This window comes from Arvicanthis niloticus, chromosome 1 (assembly GCF_011762505.2).
Source record: "Arvicanthis niloticus isolate mArvNil1 chromosome 1, mArvNil1.pat.X, whole genome shotgun sequence".
Lineage (NCBI taxonomy): Eukaryota > Metazoa > Chordata > Mammalia > Rodentia > Muridae > Arvicanthis > Arvicanthis niloticus.
The window spans coordinates 75,186,221-75,213,339 of record NC_047658.1 but is presented as its reverse complement, the minus strand read 5'-3'; the positions used below and the strand labels follow the sequence as shown (position 1 = coordinate 75,213,339).

General features: G+C 40.2%; 1 protein-coding gene and 1 pseudogene across 2 annotated transcripts; one reads left to right on the top strand and one right to left on the bottom strand.

Annotated features, from left to right (window-relative positions):
• Positions 1-1,214: 1,214 nt before the first annotated feature.
• LOC117720424 (olfactory receptor 10A5) lies at positions 1,215-7,506 on the bottom strand. 2 transcript variants are annotated; one of them, XM_076940211.1, is made up of 2 exons: positions 6,737-7,506; positions 1,215-5,049 (listed from the first exon to the last, which is right to left on the bottom strand). In XM_076940211.1, the coding sequence occupies exon 2, from the start codon at positions 4,673-4,675 to the stop codon at positions 3,722-3,724; it is 954 nt and encodes a 317-aa protein (XP_076796326.1). In that variant the 5' UTR covers positions 4,676-5,049; positions 6,737-7,506; the 3' UTR covers positions 1,215-3,721. The 2 variants fall into 2 exon arrangements, with proteins under 2 accessions (XP_076796326.1, XP_034374805.1); XM_034518914.2 differs by having other exon boundaries at positions 1,215-4,694.
• A 12,044-nt stretch (positions 7,507-19,550) lies between these two features.
• LOC117720395 (olfactory receptor 2D3-like) lies at positions 19,551-26,671 on the top strand (annotated as a pseudogene).
• Positions 26,672-27,119: the final 448 nt, after the last annotated feature.

Here is a 27,119-nt window from a genome sequence, read left to right as displayed (position 1 = left end):
GCAATCAATCTATGTACTGTGAGTTCATTAGTGCAGTAGCCATGCCATGTCCAGAAGTTAGCCTTTCACAGCATTCTATCTCATCCTCCAGCTCTTTCATTCTTTCTCTGTGCCAATTTTATACACTCTGTGAATCCTCCCTCAGCTTCTAGAAACTTTAATTTAAAAAATAGAGATAACACAAATTTATAATTTGAAAATTCACCACATCCCTAAACTTGGCACAAGCTTTACTTTTAGATTTTCTGTACCTATGGAAGAATATCCTTGAATCCTAAAAATCTTTCTGAGCCCGAGGTACCTGGAAGAATGCTCTCTCTTTCTTCTTTACCTCATAGATGGGTATTCTATTATATGATCCATGGTGAGGACAAAGGCTTGCTTATGCCTTATTATTACCTGGAGGAGCAGACTGATCCCACTATTTCATATGAAATCAAAGCTGGCTTCATACTGTCTCCTCTCTATTGTGCTGTTTCTACTCAATTATTCCATTAATAATCAAGTTGTCTTCTTGAGTTTCTGACTCTAGAACCAATGTGTGATGATCATTGCTGGGTCCCACAGCGAGTTAAGATTCTCTTAGTTTTGGGGGGCATGCATTCTGAACAGACAAAAGACACAGAAGAAAAATTATTTAAAAAGCCCCAATCTTTTTACATAGTTTGTGTGTTTTTCAGGACCTGCTGCATAAACTGGTCTTTCTCCAGACTCATCCCTCATCTTTGGAGTAGCACAATTACCCACATGCCATCTACAATCATTGCCCATAAACTCTTTTTCCAAGATTATTGTGAATTAATTTTTTCTCATAACACTTTAACTCAGCATCATTTTAAAAAGGTGGAGTATCCTATTAATTTGTCAATTTTTATACTATAGAAGTCAGGGATAGAGGGTGGTTCCTCACTCATTGTACAAATCTGAGTATCTGAGTTCAAATCTCCAGCACCCTTGCGAAAATCCAGACATGGCCTCATGGACATGTAACCTAAAGACTGACTAAAGAGCAAAGTCCTGCAGGTCTTAGGAGCTTTTTAGCCAGCCAGCCTATCCAAAATGGTGCTTCTGAGTCAATGAGAGATCCTGCCCCAAAGGAACAAGGGAGAGAATGATAGAGGAAGATACTCAATGACCTCTTCTCATCTCTACATGTATGTAGTTGCATGCACAGGAAAATGTACCCAGCTCAATACAAAACACAACACATAATGTATAGTTTAAAGATTTTATTGTGCAAAGAAATGATGTATTCAATGTTGAGTTAATTATCATTTAAATATTGCATTTAGAGTCTTTATGGATATTCTTTTTACAATTATTTGAAAAAGTGCCTATATCTTAGGTTCCACCCACAGCTATGGGACAACCCTTGATGGATTTCGTTTTGGTTTCTGGGATATGGTATTGCCTGTTGTGATGTTTCACTAGTTTAGACTATCACATTCATCTGCCTCAACATGGAATTTTCATTCTACTTGTTGTTGTGAATGGTACATATCTATGGCCTCATTCATCTACCTGTCTAGTCTGTGTGTATTATGTATTTAAACATCAAGTGTTATTATGGCAGTACTTTGGACTTGAAGTTCTATAGTTTTTAATCTGACTCTAACTCCATTCATATCCTCCCAGTGTTTATTTTTGGAGTTCTGTGGAATATAAGGCTTTTGATATACCTAAACAGAATGAAGTTTTAGTTTTCAAAGAATTAAAAGATACTTCAAGAAAAACAAGAGTTGTAAAATAAACATACAAAAGTATTTATAAAATTGAAATTATTGATCAATTTGGAATTTAAGCATAAAAGAATAATACACACTGCATGATAAATCATAGTGGATACTTGAAAAATGGATGAATTTGACCAAACTAATGCTATCAGCCTTACAAGAGAAAAAAAATGAAATACCTGTGTTAATTATGTGAAGTGTGTATTCAGAGGTTCAAATGAAATATGTAACTTTCCTCCCACTCATCTATTTTTCCTCCTTCTTCAATATTTATTTTATTTAATTAAAAATTCACTGAATTTAATTTTCACATGAAATAATCAATATTAATTTTATCATAACAAATATCCTTGATGAAGTATCAATGAAATAAGCATACTAAAAAACTGCTGATGGAAGTTTAAATGGCTTGATTTTTTTTCATTATGTAGTACAGTTCTTGCATTTATCTTTTGCCCAACAAATTCATTTTCTCGATGTACATCTGTCACATATACCATTAGAAATAAAAGGCATATGCAAAAGGCTGATCTTGATAGCATGATTTGTAACAGTAGATGATTAAATAAATGACTCATCTATAAAATAAAGTGCCATGAGGTTGTGAAAGGAATACTAGAATTAAAGAGGACATCTTGGTACAGCTAGTCTGTTATTTATGCTCTGAGGAAAGTAGCACCATGACTGACACTTATCACCTCAACCAAGCATAAGCACTTACATGTGAGCCAGGGTGCTCACAGAATCTCAGGACAATCTTCCTGGGAAGGACTCAGTAAGAAGGAAGTGGCCTCTGAGGTTATGCAGGATTGTTCATGAGGACCATGGAACTAATAGTCTGTGCTGCATCCTCGTTAGCTTAGAAGAACCAACAATGCCTCACAGGCATAAACAGTGAACCTTGGCAAGAAGGAGGCTGATGCTGGGGGAGGGATCAGGACTTTCAAATTTGATAAATGATCTGAATTACACAAAGGAAGAGGAAATGACTATGGTTCAGGATGGCTTTCCCTCTTTTTCTGCATATGATCCCATGTTAAAATTACTGGCTATTTTATAGTGCTCAGTGTATGTGTTGCACAGGACTAAAATAATCTTGAAATCCTTGTCGCTGAACTGTTGAAATGCCAACATAGCCAGTAAGTAAAGGAATAAAGGCTTTGAAGACCTGAGCTTTGATCAACCCTAGTGTTGTTTGATATTGTGCTTGATGTTGAACCTCTGGGCTGAGTAACCTTTGAGATGTTTGCAAACAAAGTTCCACAAGAAATCTGTCAGACTCTGAGCACTGTAGAGGAAGGACTTGGTTATAAAGCTTCCCCTATTCACAGAATTGTTCCAAGATTTATGTGGCAAGGTGGTGACTTCACACGCCATAATGGCACTGTCAGCAAGTCCATCCACAGGGAGAAATTTGAAGATGATAACTTCATCCTGAAGCATACAGGCCCTGGTACTTTATCCATAGAAAATGCTGAATCAAGCACAAATAGTTCCAGTCTGCCTTACCCTGATGGAAGTGGTTGAGTAACAAGTATCTATTCATTGGAAAGGTGAAAAGCATAGGCAGTTTGGAAGCATGAAGAATTTGGAAAGACAAGAATGTCACAGTGGACAGCCCTAATACTACTTACTCCCCTGTGGATCTCTTAACCACCACTCAGTCCTTCAGGAGAGTCCCACCTCATCTGTCCACACTACTCATGGTTCATCTCTCTATGGTTCTCTGAGTTCCTTTTGTTCTTTATTCACATCAAAGTCTAGGTGATTTAAGAGTTAAGTTCATGACTATGAATACAAACTAAATAACAAAATTAAAGATGCGGTTTTGTGAGTATGTGAGTAGCAAAGCAAATTTTGTGTAGATTGCAATAGTATGTCTAAACTACATTGGCAACTGGAATTCATTACAATAGAGATCAATGGGTAGATATAAATCACAAATATATGTTCTCCTCTCAACAAATATTAACCTTACCTTTTAATGTCTACAGGATAAATTTTCTGAGGTCCAGGGCCTTGTGGAAGGTCCTGCTGAGGGCATTCTTCACCTCATTATTTCTCAGGCTATAGATGATGGGGTTCAATAGAGGAGTCACAACAGTGTAGGACAATGACAACAATTTCTTGCTTTCAGGAGAATTCTTTGATTTAGGCCTAAAGTAAGTGAGGCTTAAAGACACATAGAAAAGAGAGACAACGAGGAGATGTGAGGAGCAGGTGGAGAAGGCTTTGTGCTTCCCTTTAGCTGATGGGATCTTGAGGATTGAAACTGTAATGAGAGTGTAGGAACACAGGATTAGCAGGCAAGGTATCATGACAACCAGAATGGTCCCAACAATGGCATAGACCTCAAACCGTGCTGTGTCTGCACAGACCAGCCTCAGCACAGGTGGGCTGTCACAGAAGAAGTGGTTCACCTTGTTGTTGGCACAGAATGGAAAACTGAAGAGCCATGTGGTCTGCACAGTGGCTACAGGGAATCCTGGAAACCAGGAGGCAGCAGCCAGTCTGATACGTGTCTCTTGGTTCATGATGACTGGGTAATGTAAGGGACTGCAGATGGCCACATAGCGGTCATATGCCATGGTGGCCAGGAGGAAGCACTCAGCCACTCCAAAGAAGAAGAAGAAATACATCTGAGTGGCACAGCCCAGGAAGGAGATGCTTGTGTCCTGGGCAATCAGGGTCCCCAACATTTTTGGTACAATGACCAGGTTGAAGCCAAGCTCCATGAAGGATAAGTTCCTGAGAAAGAAATACATGGGGCTTTGCAGCATGGGGTCAGCCAAGGTCACCAGAATGATGAGGCTGTTTCCCAGCAGAGTGACCAGGTAGATGGTGAGAAAGGCCAGGAAGAGCAAGGTCTGTATTTCATTAGGCAGGGAAGAGAAGCTCATGAGGATAAACTCAGTTACTCCTGTCTGGTTTCCTGCAGCCATGAGTATGCCCCAAAATCTCCTGTGGTCATAAAGATGGATCCTTGAGTACAGAAATCAGATTCTGGATTCTTTCCCTCCAAATTACTGATTAATTTCAGGGAAAAAGCCAAAGCCAGGATCCATTGGAAGAAGAGGATCAATTCCTAGTGGATAAGCTGAGACATGCCTAAGGGAAATTATGAGGTTGATTTTCCCCAGTTTGTACATGAACATCTAGAAAGGCCAAGCATAGGCAGATCCCTGAGTTTGTAGAAAGGGCATTGAAGGACATATGTTTTAGAGATGTGATGGTCCTGAATGCACCCAAAGTTTTGAGAAATATATCCAAAGTTAATAATTTACAAAAGTATGCCAAATAGGAATTTATCAAGGCTCTAGAAATAAAATAATAATAGTGGTTAGGCCAACTACTGATTTTTTCTAAGTTTTCTGAGTCTTGATTTTGAGAGGTGAGTGATAGGCTAGCAGCTATTGAAAGCAGTCTATGTTCTTTCTTCTCCTGAAATTTCCATTTTCTGTGTGAACACTTTGACCTCAGAATAATGGTGGAAAATCAAGAAAGAACATGTATTTCCTTTTTCCACATCCTGATTTAGGGCCTCATTATATTGCCCTGTTTGGCCTTGCACCCTCAATCCTCCTGCCTCTGCCTCCACCTCCTTAGTGCTGGGAGCAAAGATGTGCACTGCCACTACTGTCATGTAGCAGATGTTTAAACATGTCTGCTGAATGTCAAATCCATTCTGATTTCTACTAAATTATATTTTACAGAATTCTTCTATTTTAGAGAATTAATGAAATTTCTAAAACAAAATTGCAATAAATATAGTGGAAAAGATAATGATGGAAACATGTCATTAAAATCAACCAGTTCAGGAGGTTCCTTAGATGTAATTGGATCCTATGTGTATTATTTGATTCTAATTCTGTTGATTATGAACAAGCACTTAGCATCACTGCTCCAATCTATGACACTGAATTCTAAGAAAACATGCTTATACAAAGTTGGATAATGAAATGTACTAAACTATATATATTTAGGGAATCAACATAATAAAAATAGTAAAAAAGACAAAACATGAAAAGTGAAAGACAGAAATTTAAATTCTGGGTGTAACTGGTCATACCAGCATTTGGGAGTCTGAGGCATGTGATGGTCATGTGTTCCAGGCAAATCTGTAACTATTGTGAGTTCCAGGCCAGCCTATATTAGAGAGTAAGGCTTGTCTCAAAAAATAAACTAAACAAACAAACCATTAAAAAATCCAACAACTCAACATTTATACAGTAAAAAGCAAAAAGCAAAAAAAAAAAAAAAAAAAAAAAAAAGGTTGCCATTAGATATTTTACACTCTTAGAATTTTATCCCATGCAAATGAATTTTATCCCATACTTTATTTTGTAGAAGAAGAAACCTTGTGAACATTGGAGCACTGGAATGACATGTTCATACATTTTGTGTAGACAAATTACTCTGACAAGTGTGAGGCCAGGTGGTATAGCATGAGTGAAGGAGAAGGAAGAAAGCTGTGTGCCCAGAAACAAGGAGACCAGGTTGTAGGCTCAGCTTACCCAGGAGTGTTTACTATTACCCTATTCTGAAGCAGGAGAAAAATTTACTGAAAAATCTCAATATTATTTAATAAAATCTGACTATCAAGGCTACCTTTAAAATCCCAAAGCTCTATCAAGGAACAGGGGACTGTTATCACAGAATGATTGGTCAAATTGATCAAAGATTTTCCTGAAGCATGTAATATCTTGAGTTTTCTAATAAAGTCTTACAAAATGGTAAAGAGATCAATAATGCAACAGAAGCTCTCAGGTAGAAACCTTCTTACTGTCACTGAACGGCAATTCCAGCTCTGTCATACAAGTTATGAATTAAAAAAGACATATAGTGACTTTTATAATGAACTGATCTGTATCTTGCTTTAAAATTGGGGGTAATAAGAAAAATTTGGTTATGTTTTCCCATTAGAAAAGTAATTCAACAATACAAAATACATAAAAATACCCTTATAAACCAAACTTTGGGGAGAAAGAAAGAAAATTGCTTACCAACATCCATTTTAAAGAAAATGTTAGTATCCTGGGTTTCGTACTGTAAGGTAGTTTTACAACGATTTATCAGACTTTTCTACTCTACTTCCTGCAACTGCATACAAAGCTAAACTTATTTCAAGAAGTAATATAAGAAATACTTAAGTTGTATCTTTAAAGTAAAGGTCATGTATTAACAGATGGAAATAAATAGCTTTGTAAAGGAATCCTTTATGATGAGGGGCGATTGGGTGTTTGGAGATACCTTCATCATATCAGTTGGTTGTCATAATTGATTATGTCTTCCACAGAATTACCATATTTATTCACATAAAATCATGAACAGAATTTTATAGCAAATTAAAAAAATCTGCCATATCCAGAATGTCAGTGAGCTTTGAATGCGTTTCAAAAGAGGCGCTGTGTAATGGAACCAATGAAACGCTGAGTCAGTAACAAGGCAATGGTAACCATGATGACAGAAATGTCTTACAATTAATGAGAGAGGAATCTTTACGAAGATTAGAAATTCCTTTAAAATCTCTGCAAATTTGTTTGTCAGAATCATAGACTCAGCGAGAATATTTAAGTAGCATAAACAGTAATGGACATTCCATTTGTCTTCCTTCCTATCTATTTACTAGTACTCCTTCTCTTTACACTTAAGTAATGCTCAGTCAGACACACTGGCCTTACTGGAGCAGGCTGAAGAAACGACTAAGAGACGCATCTGCACTGAGCTTTGCAGGAGCCGAGGAAGCTGAAGCAGATGTCAGAAAACCTTTAGTTGTCCTCAGCTGTGTCTCTCTTGTCCTTGGAGTCAAATAAGGAGAAAGAATCTTTATTTTCCCAGGTGTTAGTAGATTTTCTTTTATTCCCCATGGAACTGCCCTTTCTGGAATATATTGTCCTTCGAGGACACCATGAAGTTCCAATACCAGCAGGATAAACCCCAAGAAAGAAGACCAAATGCTAGTAAAGGGAAGCATCATCACATGTATAGTAACATACTGAGAGTCTGAAGCTGAAGGACTTAAATTTAACCCCAGATCTGGGACTCTTTGCTTGTGATGCTCACCAGTTTTGTTAAGTTTCCATTTTGTTAAAAGACAATTTTGTAATTGGATAGAAGTGATGCTGTGATGAAATAAATTGGCTTATATTTGTTAAAAATATAGCTATCTTTTATCAATTTAATAAATAGTCATGTCACATACTACCACAGGTGAGGCATTCTTCAGTGCATTCAATTATACAAGTAAAAAAAAAAACAGATAAGGTTCCTGTGTTTATATGGCTTATATTTTATTTATTTTATTTCTTAGAGACGGGTTCTCATAGTACATGATGGTCTTGCATTCACTATGTAGCTGAGGATGACTTTGAACTTCTACCTCTCCTGTCTTGACTTACCAGTTACTGAGATCTGTGTGACAGAGTATGCCCAATGTATGTAGTGCTGCATGTTGAAGCAGGACTTCATGTATGCTATGCAAGCACACCACCATCAGGGCTACATTCCCAGTCTAAATCTTAGTCCATATTTAGTGGTATCTCCAAGCAGACTAGCCCTAAATAAGACTTTATGGTCTCTAAAAATCCAGGAGGCAAGAAATCTAGCAATATGGGGGAGTGTATCCCAAAACGCATAGATCTTTGTATTAGATTCATCTTCTTTAGTTATCATGTCCTATGCTGATCATTTTCTAAGAAACTGTATAAGGAGGAGACATACACCTTTGTCCGTAACTTTTCAGGTGACTTGATCCTATTTGTTTTTGAAAGACCCAGTCAGCTGTTCAAGATAGAAACAGAATTGAATTTGATTATTATTTTTAGCAAACTTAATTTATTTATTTATTTTTGTATAAACCACCTAGGTTGTTGTAGCTATAGCTGGAGATTGGGTCCTATGCTCAGAGACATTGGTGTGGGTTTTACAAGATGGTGGGTGAATTTCATTATTTTTAAATTTAATTGTATTTTTTTACTTATTCACTTTATATTCCACTCACTGACCCTCCTCTTCCTCATCCTCTTCCATAATCTTTCTCCTATCCCCCTCTCCTTCTCCTCTGAGTGGGTGATGATGGCCCATTGTATATCCCCCTTCCCCCCACTCCGGCACCTCAAGTCTCTGCAAGTCTAGGTACTTCCTCTCTCACTTAAGCCAGACAAGGCAGCCCAGCTAGAAGAACATATTCCATGTGCAGGCAACCCCTTTTGGGATAGCCCCACTCTAGCTGTTCAGAACCCACATGAAGACCAAGCAGCACATCTGCTACATTTGTGTGGGGAGGCCCAGGTCCAGCCTGTGTGTGTTTTTTGGTTGGTGACTGAGATTCTAAGAGACCCAAGGATAGTTGACTCTGTTGGTCTTCCTGTGGAGTTTTTTTGAAACTCTTTATTGGATATTTTATTTACATTTCAGATGCCATCCCCTTTCCCCATTTCTCCTCCCTAGAAAAACTCCTATCCCACCCCCACTTCTTTTTGCTTTTATACTATTTTTTTAATGTTAATCAAAGGCTTTATAAGTTTGGTAATGCTCAATATCAATCAGAAGTGTAACCCGATACCCAACCTAGATATATCAACTATCTTTGACTGGCGGGGACACGCAAACATTCACTTCCATGTCCCCCCACCTCTTGTCACCTAGCTCCTCCTCTCCTTCTCCTCCTCTCCTTACTCCTTATCTTCCTCTCCTTACTCCTCCCACCTTAGCTCTTCCTACATATCACTGTTCCTGTTAAAATAAAACTTTTCTCTCAAAATACAATTAGAGCATAACTATACCAATTTTCGTCAGTAAGGTACAAGATAGACCTAATACCCAGTCCATCATTTTGTTGACTAAACAGAATCTCTGTCGTCCCTAACTGAAAGACTTAATTCTGAACCTGGATTTTTTTTTCTTGGCTTTAGAATGAACGTCAGCTGAAAACCATCCTCTCAAATGGTAAGTTTAAGATCATTTTTGTCATGTCTGCTTTGTCTTATTTACAAAGTGTTTGAAAATAACCATAGCAAGACACCTATGCACAAATACAGGCACATTTACTTCCTGAATATTATCCACTGAAATCACTTTTTTTTGTTATAGGTGTCACAAAATTTTGAAGGCTGGTGCTTTATTAAAATGAATGTTTTATCAATTTTATTAGGTATTCTTATTTATTTACATTTCAAATGTTATCCCCTTTTCTGGTTTCCCCCTTATCCCATCACCCCCAACTCACCCACTCCTCCCTCATAGCCCTGGCATTCCCCTACACTGGGGAATGGAGCCTCCACAGGAACAGGGGCCTCTTCTCCCATTGATGCCACCATCATCTGGATGTTGAATAAGAGTACCCCATGGAGATTCCATGGTAGTGACTATGCAGGTCCTACACTAAACAGGAATTCTCAAATCAACACCCTAAATTTTCATCCTGGACAAACTTTCCATTCCTCTTTAGCAAATTCCAAGTGTATGTGCATGTTGTGTGTCACACCTATCCAACCGGTAATGAGAGCTTGGGCCAGGTGACAATCTTTCACATGGAGATAATAAACTAGGAACATATAGTATTCAGTATGACCCGTGTAGCCCCCATGGCAACAAAGGCATTGAACTTAGTCCTCTGGCTAGCATGTTTACTTAAAAATCTCATCCTGGAGAAAGACTCAGAGGAAAAACTCAATGATCTCAATTCCTTGATTGGCGCTTAGAGCAGGCCTTTGATCTTCATGTCCTTGTCTGTGTGGGCAAGCTTGATGATGAAAATTAATTCCTTTGGCCTTATCTCTGTAAAGTCCAGCATTCTCTGCTGGCCAGGCATAGGCAGGACCCATGGCCGGGAAGGCCTTTGCAGTAGCCACGTCTGTACTGGATCCTCCAGAGCCTCTTGCTACAACTGTGTTTTCTGCCATTTGTTGTTTACCAGGGGAGGTAGAATTAAATTATTCAGTTTTAGGCTTTTAAAGTTCTTTTACTAGACAAAGTAAAAACCATAATTGTGTTTTAAATTTTAATACCATTTAAATGCATCATTAAATTATAAAACAATATAGAAATTACCTTAAATCCACTAATAGGAGCCATTATAAATTATAATTTATGAGAGCTGCTAGAAGAGCAAAACAGACAGATACCTGCTGAGTGTCATGCCACATGGCCCAGGTAGAGAAAGAAGTCCACAGTCCTGTCTCTCAACATACATCATGGGTGGACAGTAGACACACAGACCCCTGTAAAGTGGAAACTTATGGTTTCTTTAGAAAGTCAGTTGTGTCAGATTGTTTTGCTGGTGCAGACATGTGGAGGAGTATTTTCCTGAAGCAGACACAGTGAGAGGATGTTTTGCTAGAAAAACACATAAAAGGACATGTGATGAAGGATTCTTCACTGATGACAAGCATGTATTGGATTGTCTTACATTGCATTGTTGAGTTCCATTTATTGTGACTCCATAGAGAGAAATGCACCAAAAACCTTCCAGTGGTATTCTGGTGGCTTCTTGATTCTTCTTCAGACTCAGGCCAATTGGCAGACTGATGTCAGCTGATACAGACTCACGTGGAGTTTTGCTAAGACAGACTCATGTGGTGAGGCAAGACCCATAGGAGTATACATGATGTTTGGAGGGAGTATAAATAGGACCCAACGGCTAGTTGGTGGAGGTGAGGAGTGGGAGGTGGGGATGTAGAGAGGCTTGCATTCCTGCCCATCACAGACATGCCCGCTACCATGTCACATGGGTAGGCTGCAAACACCTAAAAAGCTTACTCTCCATCATGCCACACAGCACAGACCCAGATCACTCAGAGGTCTACCAGTTGTCTGGCTTGCCTACAGTAGGAATCATTACAGTGTACAAGTATGTGCTGAACAGATGGGGGAGAAAGAGAAGTGGAACATCCTGAGCATTATAAAGAGAGCTGGAGCTAGAGACTTGCGAGTGGACAGAAACAGCCTATTGTGAGTAGACAGCCCCACCACCAGAGGCCACAATGAAGCCTCAACCTGTGTTGCTACTGAAGGCCATGCCTAGGTCTATGACTATTCAGTGGCAGGGGTCAGTGTAGATGTCTGAGGCATGTATTGCCAGTAGAGATTATGAAGATGTCCCTGGTCTGGGAAGCTGCCAGGGTCCACGTGGATGTTTAAGGGCTGAGCATAACTGCCTATGGTCCTCACTGGCTGTTGTGCTTTAGAGAGCTAGCCCCACCTCTTACTGACTGAAATACCCAGGAGAGTGGGCCCTGTACCTCACCTGGACAGCAGAGTAGAGCTGGCCCTGGTGGTGGGAACATGGCTGAGTTAGCCCTGAGAGTGAGAACATAGGAGTATGAGCCCTGACACGCCTCTGTTGTGAGGTGTTGGGAGCCTCATCCTTCACCATATGTGGCTGTTGGAAGAGCTGGCCACAAGGTCATGAGAGCAGGAGAGCTGTCCCTGCCCTTCAGTGGCTGCAGTACTGGGAAGAGTGGGCCCTGCACCTTACCTGGGCAGCACAGTAGAATGGGGGATAGTGGCAAGGGCACAGGTGACCTGATCCTGAAAGAGAGAGCACAGGAGAACTGGCCCAACTACTTGTCTGCCATTGGGTGGCGATGGCATAGAGACGATGCCTTCCACCTACCCCACTGCTTGTCACCTTCAGCAGTTGGGAAAACTGGCTCCTTGTTTATGAGAGAGGGAGAGCTGGCCCTTCCCCTCCTATGCTGTGAAGTGAAATGGACTAAGAGGTAATGTCCTTGGCTCTTGCCACCGAATACAGACAGAAGATCTGGCCACAGGGTCAACAGAGCTGTCCCTGCCTCTCACTGGCTACAGCACTTGACAGAGCTGGCCCTGTACCTTATCTGGGCAGTACAGGAGAGCTGGCCCTAGTGGCGGGGTCAAGGGTGAGCCAGCTGAGGGTGAGAGAGATCTGGCCCCACCACTCCTCTGGTGCAAGGTGGCAAGGGTATGGTGGTGATGCCCTTCCCACTTCTTCTCTTGCATCTCGCAGTGGTTGGGAGAGCTGGCCCTGAGATCATGAGAGTGGAAGAGCTACTCCTGCTTCTTCTCATCAGACATAGCACTCAGGAGAATGGGCCTGTGCCTTGCCTGGGCAACACAGTAGAACTGGCATGATGGGAATGGCACAAGTAAGCCAGTCCTGAGGTTGAGAGTGGGAGAACTGGCACAGGTCCTCACAGGCTGCAGCACTTGGTAGAATGGACCTTGTCCTTGAATGAGCAGCATAGTGGAAGTGGTTTGGGAGGGGTGGGTGCTGGTGAGCTGGCCCCTAGGGCATGAGAGTGGCAGAGCTGATCTTGTTTCCTGCTGGTGTCAGCATTGGGTGGGCTAGCCAGAGCAGTGCTGGAGAGTTTGCTCTGGTGGTACAGATAAGGGAGAGTCTGTTGCCTGACCAGCGCAGTTATCACTCAGGCCCAGATACAGGGCTTTGAGTTAGCCTACCCAAAGCTGCAGGATCTAATACACAGGTCATCAACAGGATAACCTGGAGGAGTACCAGTGAGGATACAAAACTGATGGTGTAGCAGAAGCCAGAGGTTTTGAACTAGACCAATGACTCACTGCAATGAACATTTGCAAGTGAAGATGTGTGAGCGAAAGGGTATACTGTGACACTACAGTTTCCAAGATGAGATATTTTTATGTTTTGTTTTATTATTTGTTTTGTATTTTCTTTTGTGGAGGAGGCTGCAAAGGCAGAGAACAGATATGAGAGGAACAGGGAGATGAGTGAGAATGGGGTATATGATGTCATGTTCACAAAGACTCAATAAAAGATGAATCTTGTATTTGTCTTCATTGAGGAAAATTATGGACAGAGTTGAAAGACAAGTGATCCCTGAGCCTTGGGAAGTAGGGATATAATACCCACTCCTGGTATGGTTTGGGGGAGGGTAAGAATCTGTGGCTGGACAAATTATAGGCCCTAGAGGAGACCCTACTACTTTAACTCTATGAAAGGAAAATTCTATAAACTGTTGTCATATTTTTGTAGCAATAGACTAGTGTATCTCTCAGACCTCATTAAAGAAGCTCATTTTTGCAGTAGATATTGATTAACCCAGAAATCTTCAACTAGACAAGGTGAAGAAGAGATTCCAGAATGCTTAGCCAAAGGAGACATCTGCATCACACTCTCATCTCCCAAAGCCCAGGGATAACTGAAGGAGAGAGGCAGACAGATTATAGAGCTAAAAGATGTAGCTGAATAAAAGGAAACAGTGTTTGTTTCATGGACCGACAGGATAGTTACACTTATCAACTCACAGTGGTTATAACTCCATGCCCAAGACCTGCATAAATACAAGCCAGAAATCAAGCCAAACCAGCACTGAGAGGGGAGATGGGATATGGGAGATGGTGGATGAAATCAGACCTCTAGCTGTGGAGCTATTGGCAATTGATAGCTGCTGGGAGGAGAGTCAGGTTTTATTTTGTTTTGTTTTTTATTTAATAGTATGACCCTTGGTAAGTCTAACAAGCTCCAGAGATGGCCACCCCCTGCCAAGAATATATGGGCAGCACAAATGAGACTTCAATAGGTTTAATTTTTAAAAGGGACACAAAGATGGATGGGAAGGGAAGAGGGGTTGGGTCTAGTAGGGACTGGTGGATACATATAGTCAAAATGCATTGCATGAATTCCCAAAATCTAATAAACTTGAAAAAATCCTACCCCCTCCTTTTTTATAAAAATAAAAAAACCTAAAGTCTTGTTATTAAAATTGTCCAACTTGGGGCTATTAAGATGGCTTAGCAGCTAAGAGCACCTACTACCAAGCCTACCAACCTGAGTTCAGCTCCTGAAGCCAACATAGGAGAAGGAGACAATTGATTTTCACAAATTATCCTTTGGCTTCACATACTGTGGCACACACACACACACACACACACACACACACACACACACACACACACGAACATACACATTTGCCTTATAAATTATACCTATGAACAAAACTTTGTCTTTAGCCCAATAGAAGTAATTAACTTTAATAAGCAACACATTGGAAATACTCAATGTCATGCTAATATTAGAGCAGTAATAAGAAGTTAAATTCTTGTTATTTCTGTGTACTTTAGGTGCAAAACCCACAAACTGAATGGAAAGTGCAAGCTTACAAATCAAGTTACATTCCTCAACTCTAAAGCCAAAACTCAGGTGAGCTGATGCATGTTCATCTTGATTTCATGTACCATATGAACAAAATTGGAAGTCAGATGTCTTTGTGAAACCCTAAGCATATATCTTCTGGTACTATTTTGAGCAAAATTTGTGCAAGATTTGAAAGACAGAGAGATATGTGTAGTTTGGCAATTTAGTTTGTGATTTTAATTACAACACAAAGTGTCCCAGGGTGTTGCTGTAAAGGACAAAAAGGTAATAATTCTAAGGACTCTCAATGCTCCAGGGAACCCCCTGTTTACACAACCCTTAGGACTTCATCTTTAAATAGTTTCTCAAAGGAAAATATTTAGAAGCAAGACCTAGGAGACTTGAAGTTCGTACGCAGTGAAGTAAAGCAGACAGGCATAATTAGAATACAGCTAAAACTCATAAGATCAGTATGCGCTTTGAGAAAAACCTTTCCATAAACCCATGCTGTCCTTTAAGTCTCTCCCTCTCGCTGCGTCCTAGGTTCCTTCATGAATGACGCCTCCAACACCGTTTCTGCTCCATGTCTGCACTGAGGTAAAAGAGGGGAAGCTGCTAACAGGTCTAGTCTACATAATTCTATGGGATTGACTGGAGATTGGGGTGGAAGAAATAGGCCGTGTTATTAGCCCTCCAACCCCTTGTTCATAGTTTTTTTTTTTTTTTTTTTTTTTTTTTTTTTTAAATTAGGCTCCCAGGCAAAAATTCTATTCCCATTCTTCTCCAAAATCCCAGTCTGAAAACTGGAATCAAACTTTCCCCTTCAGGGATGAAGTTCATCCCATAAGAACCACAAAGGCACTGAGGGCTCAGAGACCATGCCTTACAGTATTGCTCTCCCTTTGGTGTGGAAGGCAGCTCTGCCTGGCTCTCTCCTTGCTCAGCTATCAGCCTTCAGCTTTTCATTGCTTCCTTAGGTTTCTAATCATCCCACCATCTCCCTTTATAGGTGGTGTACTAAATACAGTGGGAGTTGCAAGGACACTAAGAATATTGGTTTGGGGAGCTCATCAAAAATGTGCTTGTTTCTCTTAAGCATTGCTCTCTGTGTACGAGTTATGAATGAATCAACACTGCTGGTTCCAATCCCCTAATGACACCATGGAGAAGAGAGTCCAATTGCAACCAAGATGGGTCCTCCTAGAGCAGAAGAGGTAACAACCCTAATGCTGATACATCAAACTTTTACTTAATATTTAAATATTCTTCTCATATACAACAGGTCTGATGAGCTGCTGCATGGCTCAGCCTTGGTCAGAACTTACTCTGGTGTGGTGAAAGAGTTGGCTGCTATCCAGATGCTATATAAAAGACTATGTGCTTCTGTTTGCATGTGTATTGAATGCTGATGTGGTGTGTGTGTGTGTGTGTGTGTGTGTGTGTTTAAGGTAGATTGTAAACAGATGCTACTGGTAGAGTCTGTGTATGGAGAAGTCTTGTGTGCACAGCTGTGTGTTTATGTAAGAGTCTTTAAGATACACATGTATGACCTTATCAAGAACATATCAACCAGTAACAAAATAAAGACATCTAGAGGCAGGTATGGTGATGTATGCCTATCACTACACCCATCACCAGGGAAGAAAAGAGAGTCAGGAGTTTGAGAGTAATCATATCTAGTGAGTTATTTGAGAAAAATGAAAGGACATGTGGATAGAGCTTTTTTTTTGCAGTGTTACTATGGCACAAGAGATATAATGATTTATTGCAAATTTCTTCAGAGGCAGCCTCCATATATGCAGACCACTCCCTGGGTTCTCTTCCTCCTGCCTCTTCTCTATATATCAGGATTCTTGTGGTTTTAGGTCCCTCTCCATCTCTCATAGCTTTTATTTTCCTTATTCTATTTTCCTAACCCATACTGATTCTTCTTCAGGTTCTCCCCACAACAGACAGAGATACCACTGTTGAATCCCTCAGGAAACTTGATAGTCATATAGAATCTTTAGCGTGTGAAGAAATGTATCCCTGGCCTTCTATGTAACATAAATGACACTATGCTCCATGACCTACCCCCTTCTTGCTCATTTATTACTCTACTGGCCTTTTCCTGTTTTGATATTAGACTACATTTCCCCATATATGTATGTATATACAAATTCTACATTTATTCAGTAGCCCATATTCTTAGTGCAACAATTCCACCTTACCCATGATTTTGATATCCCTGACTCCAACCACCCATTGTTGACCCCGATCCACGAATATTGATGTTTGTCTTCAATCTTTCAAAAGAAAGAGATCATTCACCTAACATTCATTATTTTCCATAGCTGTCTTATTTTATTAGTTACATTGTGTTGTCAACTCTCTTCTGTTCTTAATTCATAAGGTAATCTTTATCATATGTATGTGTAGGAAATAAATGTTATAGGAATTGTACTTACCACAGCTGTAAGCATTCTCTGAGGGTCTTAGAATGTATTCACAGTAGATAAAAGGGAATCCTGTATCCACTGGAGCCTGTCTGTCCACTGCTTAGTTTGAAGTCAACATTGTGATAAGGGTATCATTTCTGCATATATAACACAGATACAAAAATTATATTTATATATACTATTGTTCAATTTTTTTGTGCTATTTATTTATTTTATGCAATTTATTTATTTATTGTGTGTGAATGCATGTTGAGGCATAAATAAACCTCTTTTTAAACTTGATATATGTCAGACATCTTTTCATGGATAACATAGATGTAGTTAACAATTAATTAATTAAGTTGATCATATCTTCATTATCATTGTGGCCTTTTCTTTAATGTAGTTTCCAGGAATAGTGCAAATTTATTATTTAAGTTTTATTTAATCATTACATTAGTTTTGGCATAATATTAATTTTACAGATTGGCAACAAAAGGTGTCTTCAGGGCTATACAAATAAGAAATCAATTCATGTATGTGTAATTCAGGTCATTTTTAGACAACCAGGTTGGTGAGACTTCATTGGTGTAGTCTAACATTTCTAGGTGACACAATCTCACAGAAAGCTCCCTTTCCTCTGGTTCTTACATTCTTTCTGTCCCTCCCCCAAGAGCCTTGGGTGCAGGAGTTGTTTTGTAGATGTATTCATTGAGTCTGGTCTCTACATCTTTGCATTGTGATCAGTTCTGGTTTTCTGTAATAGTCTCCACCTGTTGCTAAGAGACGTTTTCTCAGTGAATGGTGAGAACTACAGTTATCTATTGAAGTAAGGACAAATATTAGAATGTAGTTAGGATTATGGTGGTTTAGTAGACTTATGGTAGTAGTTGTAGCATCTCACCCAATATTCATGACTTCACCAGCTCTAGGTAATTGGCTAGTACCAGGCATAATTTCACTCCTGTTGAGTAGATCTTAAGTCCAACTAGAGAACTGATTAAAACCACTAAGGTATATGTGACAAAACTGCAGCTTTTGGGTTATTCCCAAAATGGGTTATGCCATTCCAGTTTTTGTTATGGTTTATTTACATAATAGTTGCATTGGACTGTTGCTTCTTTCTGTCTTTTGAAACCTTGCATAATATCTCTGGTATCATGAAAGCTAGTCTTTGGGGTCACTGGGGACTTTAAGGTTAGATCTAGCTTCTGGGCCCTGTGTCTGAAGTACCTGTTGTCTTTTGCAATGGGAATTTACCTCCTATCTATAGGAGGTGGGGTGGCAACTAAGAGCAATAGCAATAGCTTACTTGTAAATCTCTTGGACAATCTTGATCAACAACTCAAAACAGAGCTTCTCATGCTTGGTGTTAGAGTTTTTTTAGTTGGATTTTAGTTGGGGCCACCGTTAATCAAGATGGATGTTTTCATTTAAACTACATATGCACTGAATGCCATAGCATCTCTGTCAAATGTCATAATCATATTGCTAGTTTACAGACCCTTTCCACATAATGTCACAAGTGTAATTCACACTTTCTTCATTGTCTCACATGTATTTCTAACCAGGCATCATAAAATTTTAAGTTGGTTTTCTTTGTTATTTCATATATGAATTTTAAACTCCCATCAAAACTAGCCTGGGAGACTTTAATTTTTTTTTTCTTTCTTTCTTTCTTTCTTTCTTTCTTTCTTTCTTTCTTTCTTTCTTTCTTTCCTTCTTTCTTTCTTTCTTTTTTTTTTGTTTTTTTTGAGACAGGGTTTCTCTGTATAGCCCTGGCCATCCTGGAACTCACTCTGTAGACCAGGCTGGCCTTGTACTCAGAAATCCGCCTGCCTCTGCCTCCCAAGTGCTGGGATTAAAGGCATGCGCCACCACTGCCCAGCTTAATTTTTTTCTTAATGAGTGGTTTTATCTGCATTTATATTTGTGAACCATGTGTGTACCTATTGATTTCAGAGACCAGCAGAGGGCATCATATTCTCTCAAACTAGAATTAAAAAGCACATATGATCTGCCATACTGAGAATTGAATCTGGGTGTTCTGAAAGAGCAGCCAGTTCTCCTAACATCTGAGCCATAGTTCCAGCCCTCCCAGGAGGCTTTAAACTATTGCATTTTATCTACTTAAAAAACAGCAGTGGTTATAAGAAAGAGTTGTGAGATAAGGGATGGGGTTCTTATACACTACAAACAAACCATTAGAATAAAAATAATTTTATATATTAATTATAACATTAGATATAAAAAATATACTCCTAGAACTAACCAATTAGATGTCAGTTTTAACAGGAACCTCTTCTACAGGACTGAAGGTTGTGAATTCAATCATACTGTGTTCTTGTTATTTGTGGCAAACAGGTAAATACACAAAAATCTCAATGGGAAGAGAAAACCAGACGTTTGTAGATGAGTTTTTGTTGCTGGGCCTTTCACAAGATGCACAGACTTAGACCCTCCTGTTTGTTCTTTTCTTCATAATTTACATCCTGACTGTACTTGGAAACCTGTTCATTATTATTCTCATCCTCATGGATTCCAGACTTCACACCCCCATGTACTTTTTCCTTAGAAACCTCTCTTTTTAAGAAAGCTGTTTTTGGAAATCCAGAATGTAGCCTCCCAGATGGCTTCTCAGGGGTATCCTTGTGCCAACCAAAGGACTCCCTTCCTGTCACTGTGCCTTTGCTCTCCCCTCCTCTTCATCCAGTCTAAACCTCTCTCCAGAGCTCCCCAGGCACTATTTCACAAACTCTTCATTTTTTTTCAACATATGGGTATGCCCTGGTGTGTATACAAACTACCGTTCTACCTGGTCTGGTTGGTATTAGCGCCTCAAGAGCAGGGACTGTCATCACAGAACTAGACATGCAGATGCTCCTACTCTGGGAACTAGACATGCAGGTGCTTGTGCTCTGATTGGGGAAGATACAGAGACAACTACTAGTGAAGGATGGAGGGTAAACATTCCAGGCATTGAGACATTGTGTATAGAAATATGTGCACAATACCCATGAGAGTCTCTACTGAATCTGTAAATTATCTTTTATTTGCTCTATGCAATGTTCACTTGGGTGAGGTGATAGACTAATTCTACAGAGATGATGCCATGGCAATCCTTAGAAAAACATTGGGAAAATGCAATACAGGTAAACTAGAGATTTGTAATAATACCACTTGTTAGTTTATTTCTGTAGCAGAATAATTTTCTCTGTGGATGGTATGCTGTAGTAATAGGGAAACTTGAAAATTCCAAAGTCCTTCCCTTTTTTGAGAGACTGGTTAGTGTTGGTGTGTGTGTGTGTGTGTGTGTGTGTGTGTGTGTGTACATGTGTGATATTTATTAATTATTTTAAAAGAGAATTGTCTTGTAGATATGTATTAAGAAGAGCCAAACTGAATCTTTCCACTTGGCAAGGAACAAAACTTTCTGAAACTCAGGCCTTAACCAGTAGCTTGGAAGACCAACTCAAGTGTTAGGAACTGTGTGTTTTTGTTTCTTGTTATTTCTGTCTTAGATTCCTTGTGTCCTTTAATGATATTTAAAATCTTGTGCCTAAAAATTTATTTTGCTTAATTCTGATGTAGACATGCATGTTTACATTTATATTAAATATTTTCTGTGTAGTTTCCTCTCTTTCAAGATGAATATATTTAAATAAAAATGGTCAGCAATATATTAAAAAAAAAAAAAAGAAACCTCTCTTTTGCTGATCTTTGTCTCTCAAGTAGCATTGTTCCTCAAGTGCTGTCACACTTCCTGGTAAAAAGGAAAACTATTTCCTTTTGGGGCTGTGTGACACAAGTAATTGTCTCCCTTCAAATTGGGTGTACAGAGTGTGCACTGCTGGCAGTGATGTCCTATGACCGGTATGTGGCTGTGTGCAAGCCTTTGCACTATTCCACCATCATGACCCAACAATTATGTCTGCAGTTGGCCATAGGGTCCTGGGCCAGTGGGCTCCTAGTATCTTTGGTAGATATTGCTGTTTTTTCTTTAATAATTATACATCTTTTTTTATTAGATATTTTATTTACACTTCAGATGCCATCCCCTTTCCCCATTCCCCACCCTTAGAAAACCCCTATCCCATGCCCCCTTTTCCTTTTTGCATTTATACATTTTTTTAAAAATAATGTTAATCATAAGCGTTATAAGTTTGGAATTGTTCAATCAGAGGTGTAACCCACTGACCAACCTAGATATAACAACTATCTTTGACTGGTGGAGATACATGAATATCTGCCTCCCTGTCTCCCCCCTCTTTCTCTCTTTCATCACCTAGCTTCTCCTATCCTTCTTCTCCTCCTCTTCTTACTCCTTTTCTTCCTCTCAGTACTCCTCCTAACTTAGCTCCTCCTACACATCACCCTTCCTGTTAAAATGAAACTTTTCTCTCAAAATACAATTAGAGCATAATTATGCCAATTTGTACCAGTGAGGTACAAGATAGTCCTAATACCCAGTCCATCATTTTGTTGACTAACCAGCACCTCTGTCATCTATCCTAACTAAAACATTTAGTTCTGAACCTGGCTTTAGGATGAATGTCAGCTGACGACCATCCACTCAAGTCTTTTCTCTTACGGTAAATAGCTATAAGTTTTCAACCCTATCAGAAATCCAGAATGACTGAGTTAACTATAATTGTGGGAAGCACAAAGCATAGCTTCTAAAACTTAGCCAATTTATAGAGACCTCTGAACACCTGAAAAGCCCCTATACTACCGAATGTTGGAGCATCAAATCTTCAGCCTTCTGGCCCAGAATCATCTGACAGACCTTGGTGATGCAGGATTATTAAGGATTGATTACTCTGTCCAGGCAGATATAATCAGTCGACTATTCTGCATGTGTGTCCTTTTCTGGACAGTAATTTGTCTGTAGATGGAGAGAGGCAATTCTTGCCTAGTGGCGGTTACCACACAACTGGAGTAACTCCAAGGATGCTCAATTTCTTCTTAGAATCCACGACAGGAAGCTGTCAGGAGCAGACAGGTCTCTAATCAATATGAACATTAATATAGAAATATTTGTAGCATCAGTTCTATGGACTTCTGATGTTTTGAAAACCAACTATCCATGTAAGGTAACCTGGACTGTTTTCTGTTAACTTCTCTCAGCTATTTCTAAGTAAAATATGGAAAACACCCTAACAATAAACTCAAAAATATGAATTTGCTATAGTCCCTTAACTCATAGGTTAACTGTCCCAAATCAGTTAAAAAAGGGCTGGGTCTAGGCATTGTATTCCTAAATGTGTTATACAGGCACAATGCCCATGAGTGTATCAATATTCATCTCATTTTTATATTAATAAGAGGCTCGTATCAATAAAAACCTTAAATTTGAGATCAAAGTAAATTTTGTACCATTTAAGAAATTATAACTTCATCTTGATAATAATTATACAGATTTCTACCAGTAGGTTATGGCTATGCAGTAAGTCCTAGCTAATCCCCCCTGTTCCAACAAAACCACTACTTGTCCCTAGAAAGACAGACCATTATTAACCACATTAGTCCCCAAGCTCAGGGAATAGGGGCGCTGACTCTTCTTTAACTTCTTCAAGCTGATTAAGGGCGTTGAGATTTTAGAAGAGGGGTGGGGGGAAGAGTAAGTTGATAAGTCTCTGATGCTGTGTCTTCACTGAATCCAGATGGAATTCCAGGACATCAGAGGTTTGGGCAGGTCTGCTCAGTATGCTTGATGAGTAGATACACCAAGGCTGTGTATTCTGCAATATAGAATTCTCAGAACAAGTTTTAGTACCAAGAAAAAAAAATTTCCCACCCCCAGGGGGTTGACATTTTTTTTTTAAAGATGTTGGTTCTGAAGACTTTTTTTTTTCCCGCTTGTTAAAATTGGTTGTAGTATTTACGTTTCAGATTTTATCCCCTTAGCCTACTTCCTCCCACCACCCAGAAACCTATCCCATCCCCCTCCTCATGCTTCTATGAGGCAGTGACCACACCTAACCCCCTCACTATCCTCTCCCCGACCTCACATCCCCCCCCACTGTGTGTTCATTCATTCATTTTTCATTCATTTTTTTCTATGGGACCAAGAAACTCCTCTCCCACCTATGTCTGACAGGGCCATCCTCCCCTACATATACTTCTGGAGTCTTGGGTCCCTCCCTATGTGTTCCCAGGCTGGTGGTTTAGACCCTGGGGGAGCTCTGGTTGTTTGGTATTGTTGCTTTCCTCCTGGGATCAATAACCCTTTCTGCTCCTTCAGTCCTCTCACTAAGTTCTCCATTGGGAAACCCCTGATCATATCAGTGGTTAATTGTGAACATTGTCCTCTGAGTGTTTTAGTCTTTGGCTGACCTCTAAGGAGACAGCTATATCATGTTCCTCACATTATGCACTTCCAGCCATCCACAACAGTGTTTAGATTAGGTGGCTGTACATGGGGTGAATACCCAGGTGGAAAGGTCTCCTGATGGCCCCTCCTTCAGTTTCTGTTCCATGTTTTGTTTCCCTATTTGCTCCCTTGAGCATTTTTGTTTCTCGTTCTAAGTAGAACTGAGGCATCCCCTCTTGGTCGTCCTTCTTCATGAGCTTCATGTGGTCTGTGGGTTGAGTCTTCGCTAATCCAAGCTTTTGGGCTAACATCCGTGGAGATATGTTTGTGTAACTATCTTCTTTTGGGGTTTTTGGAAGATTACTTTCTTGCTTTTTCTAGGTTGTAGTTTCCCTTCTTGTGTTGGAGTTTTCCACCAATTATTCTTTGAAGTGCTGGATTTGTGTTGAGATATTGTGTAAATGTGGATTTGTCATGGAATATTTTGGTTTCTCCATCAATAATGATTGAGAGTTTTGCTGGGTATAGTAGTCTGGGCTGGCATTTGTGTTTTCTTAGGGTCTGTATGATATCGGTCCAGGATCTTCTGGCTTTTATGGTCTCTGGTGAGAAGTCTGGTGTAATTCTTATAGGTCTGCCTTTATATGTTACTTTGCCTTTTTCCCTTACTGCTTTTAGTATTTTTTCTTTGTTTTGTACATTTGATGTTTTGACTATTATATGGCGGGAAGTATTTCTTTTCTGGTCTAAACTATTTGGAGTTCTGTAAGCTTCTTGTATATTTATGGACATCTCTTTCTTTAGGTTAGGGAAGTTTTCCTCTATAACTTTGTTGAGGATATTTACTGTTCCTTTTAGTTGGGAGTCTTCCCCCTCATCTATACCTATTATCCTTAGGTTTGGCCTTCTCATTGTGTCTTGGATTTCTTGTATATTTTGGGTTAGTAGCTTTTTGTATTTTGCATTTTCTTTGACAGTTGTGTCAATGTTTTCCATGGTATCTTCTGCACATGAGATTCTCTCTTCCATCTCTTGTATTCTGTTGGTGATACTTGTATCTATGACTCCTGATCTTTTTTTTAGGTTTTCTATCTCCAGGGTATTGTCCCTTTGTGATTTCTTTATTGTTTCTACTTCCATTTTTAGATCCTGCATGGTTCTGTTTAATTCCTTTTCCCGTTTGGTTGCATTTTTTTGAAATTCCTTAAGGGATTTTTGTGTTTCCTCTTTAAGGGTTTCTATCTGTCTACCAGTGCTCTCCTTAAGTTCTTTGAGAGTGTTATTTATGTCTTTCTTAAAGCCCTCTATCATCATCATGAGAAGTGATTTTAATTCTGATTCCTGCTTTTCTGGTGTGATGGGGTGTTCAGGGCTTGCTCTGATGGGGGAGCTGGGTTCTGATGATGCCATGTAACTTTGGTTTCTGTTGCTTACATTCTTGCTCTTGCCTTTTGCCATCTGGTTAACTCTAGTGCTGCCTGTACTTGCTGTCTCTGACTGAAGCCTGTCTTTCTAGTTATCTAGCTTGTGTCTGATCTCCTAGGGGTCCAGATGTCTCTGTGATCTTTTCCAGCTGCACTGATTACAGTGGTACCTCTAGGATGCCTCAGGATATGGTGCCTCCAAGGTAGTAGTCCAGCTAAGTGTCTGCTGTTCTGGGTGCAGTGTCTCCTCTAGAATATCTCAGGATATGTTGTCTGAAGCTCTGAGTTCATTTGTTCCTCTGTGGATCTGGATTGAGTGTACCTTCCAGTATGTCTCAGGTGGAATCCGGGGTCCACACAACAGCAGACCTGGCAGAGGTCTGATCTAGGCCTCAGATCTGAGAACTAGTTTCTAAGACACTGTCCAAGTTAGAGTGCCTGGGATCCCTGTTTCCTCTGGGTTCTTGGAGGTTGGGGACAGAGCTGCCACCCAAGATCTGCTCAGTGCTCTGGCCCAGACTGGAAGGGACCAGTGTTCCGGGCCAGGAGTGACTTCCTGGGTCCTTGTGGATCCCAGTTACTCCCTGTTTAGGGCAGGCCCTGCTGTCTGCTTACCTAAGATACTGCCTGAGTTAGAGCACCTGGGATCCCTGTTTCCTCTGGGTTCTTGGATGTTGGGGGCAGAGCTGCCACCCAAGATCTGCTCAGTGTTCTGGCCCAGACCGGAAGGAACCAGTGTTCCAGGCCAGGAGTGACTTCCTGGGTCCTTTTGGTTCCCAGTTACTCCCTGTTTAGGGCAGGCCCTGCTGTCTGCTTACCTAAGATACTGCCTGAGTTAGAGCGCCTGGGATCCCTGTTTCCTCTGGGTTCTTGGATGTTGGGGGCAGAGCTGCCACCCAAGATCTGCTCAGTGTTCTGGCCCAGACTGGAAGGAACCCTTGCTGTTGTTTTTTATCTTCCCTATCAAGGGCAGAACATAGTCAGCCATTACTTTTGTGAACTTCCTGCCCTCTTGAAGGTAGAAGCTTCAGCAGATACTTACAGCACAGAAATGGCCATCTTTGCAATGGGTGTGGTAATCCTCTTAGCACCTGTCTCCCTCATCCTCATCTCCTACTGGAACATCATCTCCACTGTGATCCAGATGCAGTCTGGGGAGGGGAGACTCAAGGTCTTCTCCACCTGTGGCTCTCACCTCATTGTTGTTTTTCTCTTCTACGGTTCTGGAATATTTAACTATATGCAGCCAAACACCAAAACCACGAGGAAACAGGATAAGATAATATCTGTGTTCTATACAGTGGTGACTCCGATGCTAAACCCCATAATTTATAGTCTGAGGAACAAGGATGTCAAAAGTGCCTTCAGGAGACTGGCTGCAAGAGTGGCCTTCTTTCAGAAGCAGTGACCTGTGGGTCTGGGTTTGACCACCATGGTAACATCTTTGAACATGAAGCAGGATTTTCCGAGGCAGTTACTAAGTAAGTCATTTCAGGAGGGATTACAAAACAAATGTGCAAACAAACAAAACACAAACAACAAAACCACACTGTGGAAATGATGACCACGCTAAGCCAGAACACAAACAAAAAGGAAAAAGGTAGAAAATTGGGTTGTGTTTTCTTTTTTTTATGAAAAATGGGTGATAATATTAATTAATTTGCCATTGACCTGTTTTAGGCATAAGCACAGTCAAATTTCCTGGCACAGACCTCAATTCTTAGTGTACTGGCTAGTTTTATGTCAACTTGGCATAAGCTGCAGTCATCTGAGGGGAGGAAACCTTGATTGAAAAATTGTCTCTGTAAGGCCTGGCTGTAGGCAAACCTGTAGGAAATTCTCTTAGTTAGTATTATGGGATGTCCCATACCATTGTGACTGGGGACATTCCATGGCTAGTGGTCTGGATTCTATAAGGAAGCAGGCTGAGCAAGCCATGGGAGCAAGCCAGTAAGCAGCAACCCTCCATGGCTTTTGTAACAACTCCTGACTCCTGGTTTCTGCACTGTTTGAGTTCCTGTCTTGGCTTCTTTCGGTAAACTGTGATTCAGGATATTTTAGCCAAAAATCTTTTTCTACCAAAATTGCCTTTGGTCACAGTGTTCATTGCAGCAATGGAAAAACCTAAGTCACCAGCTA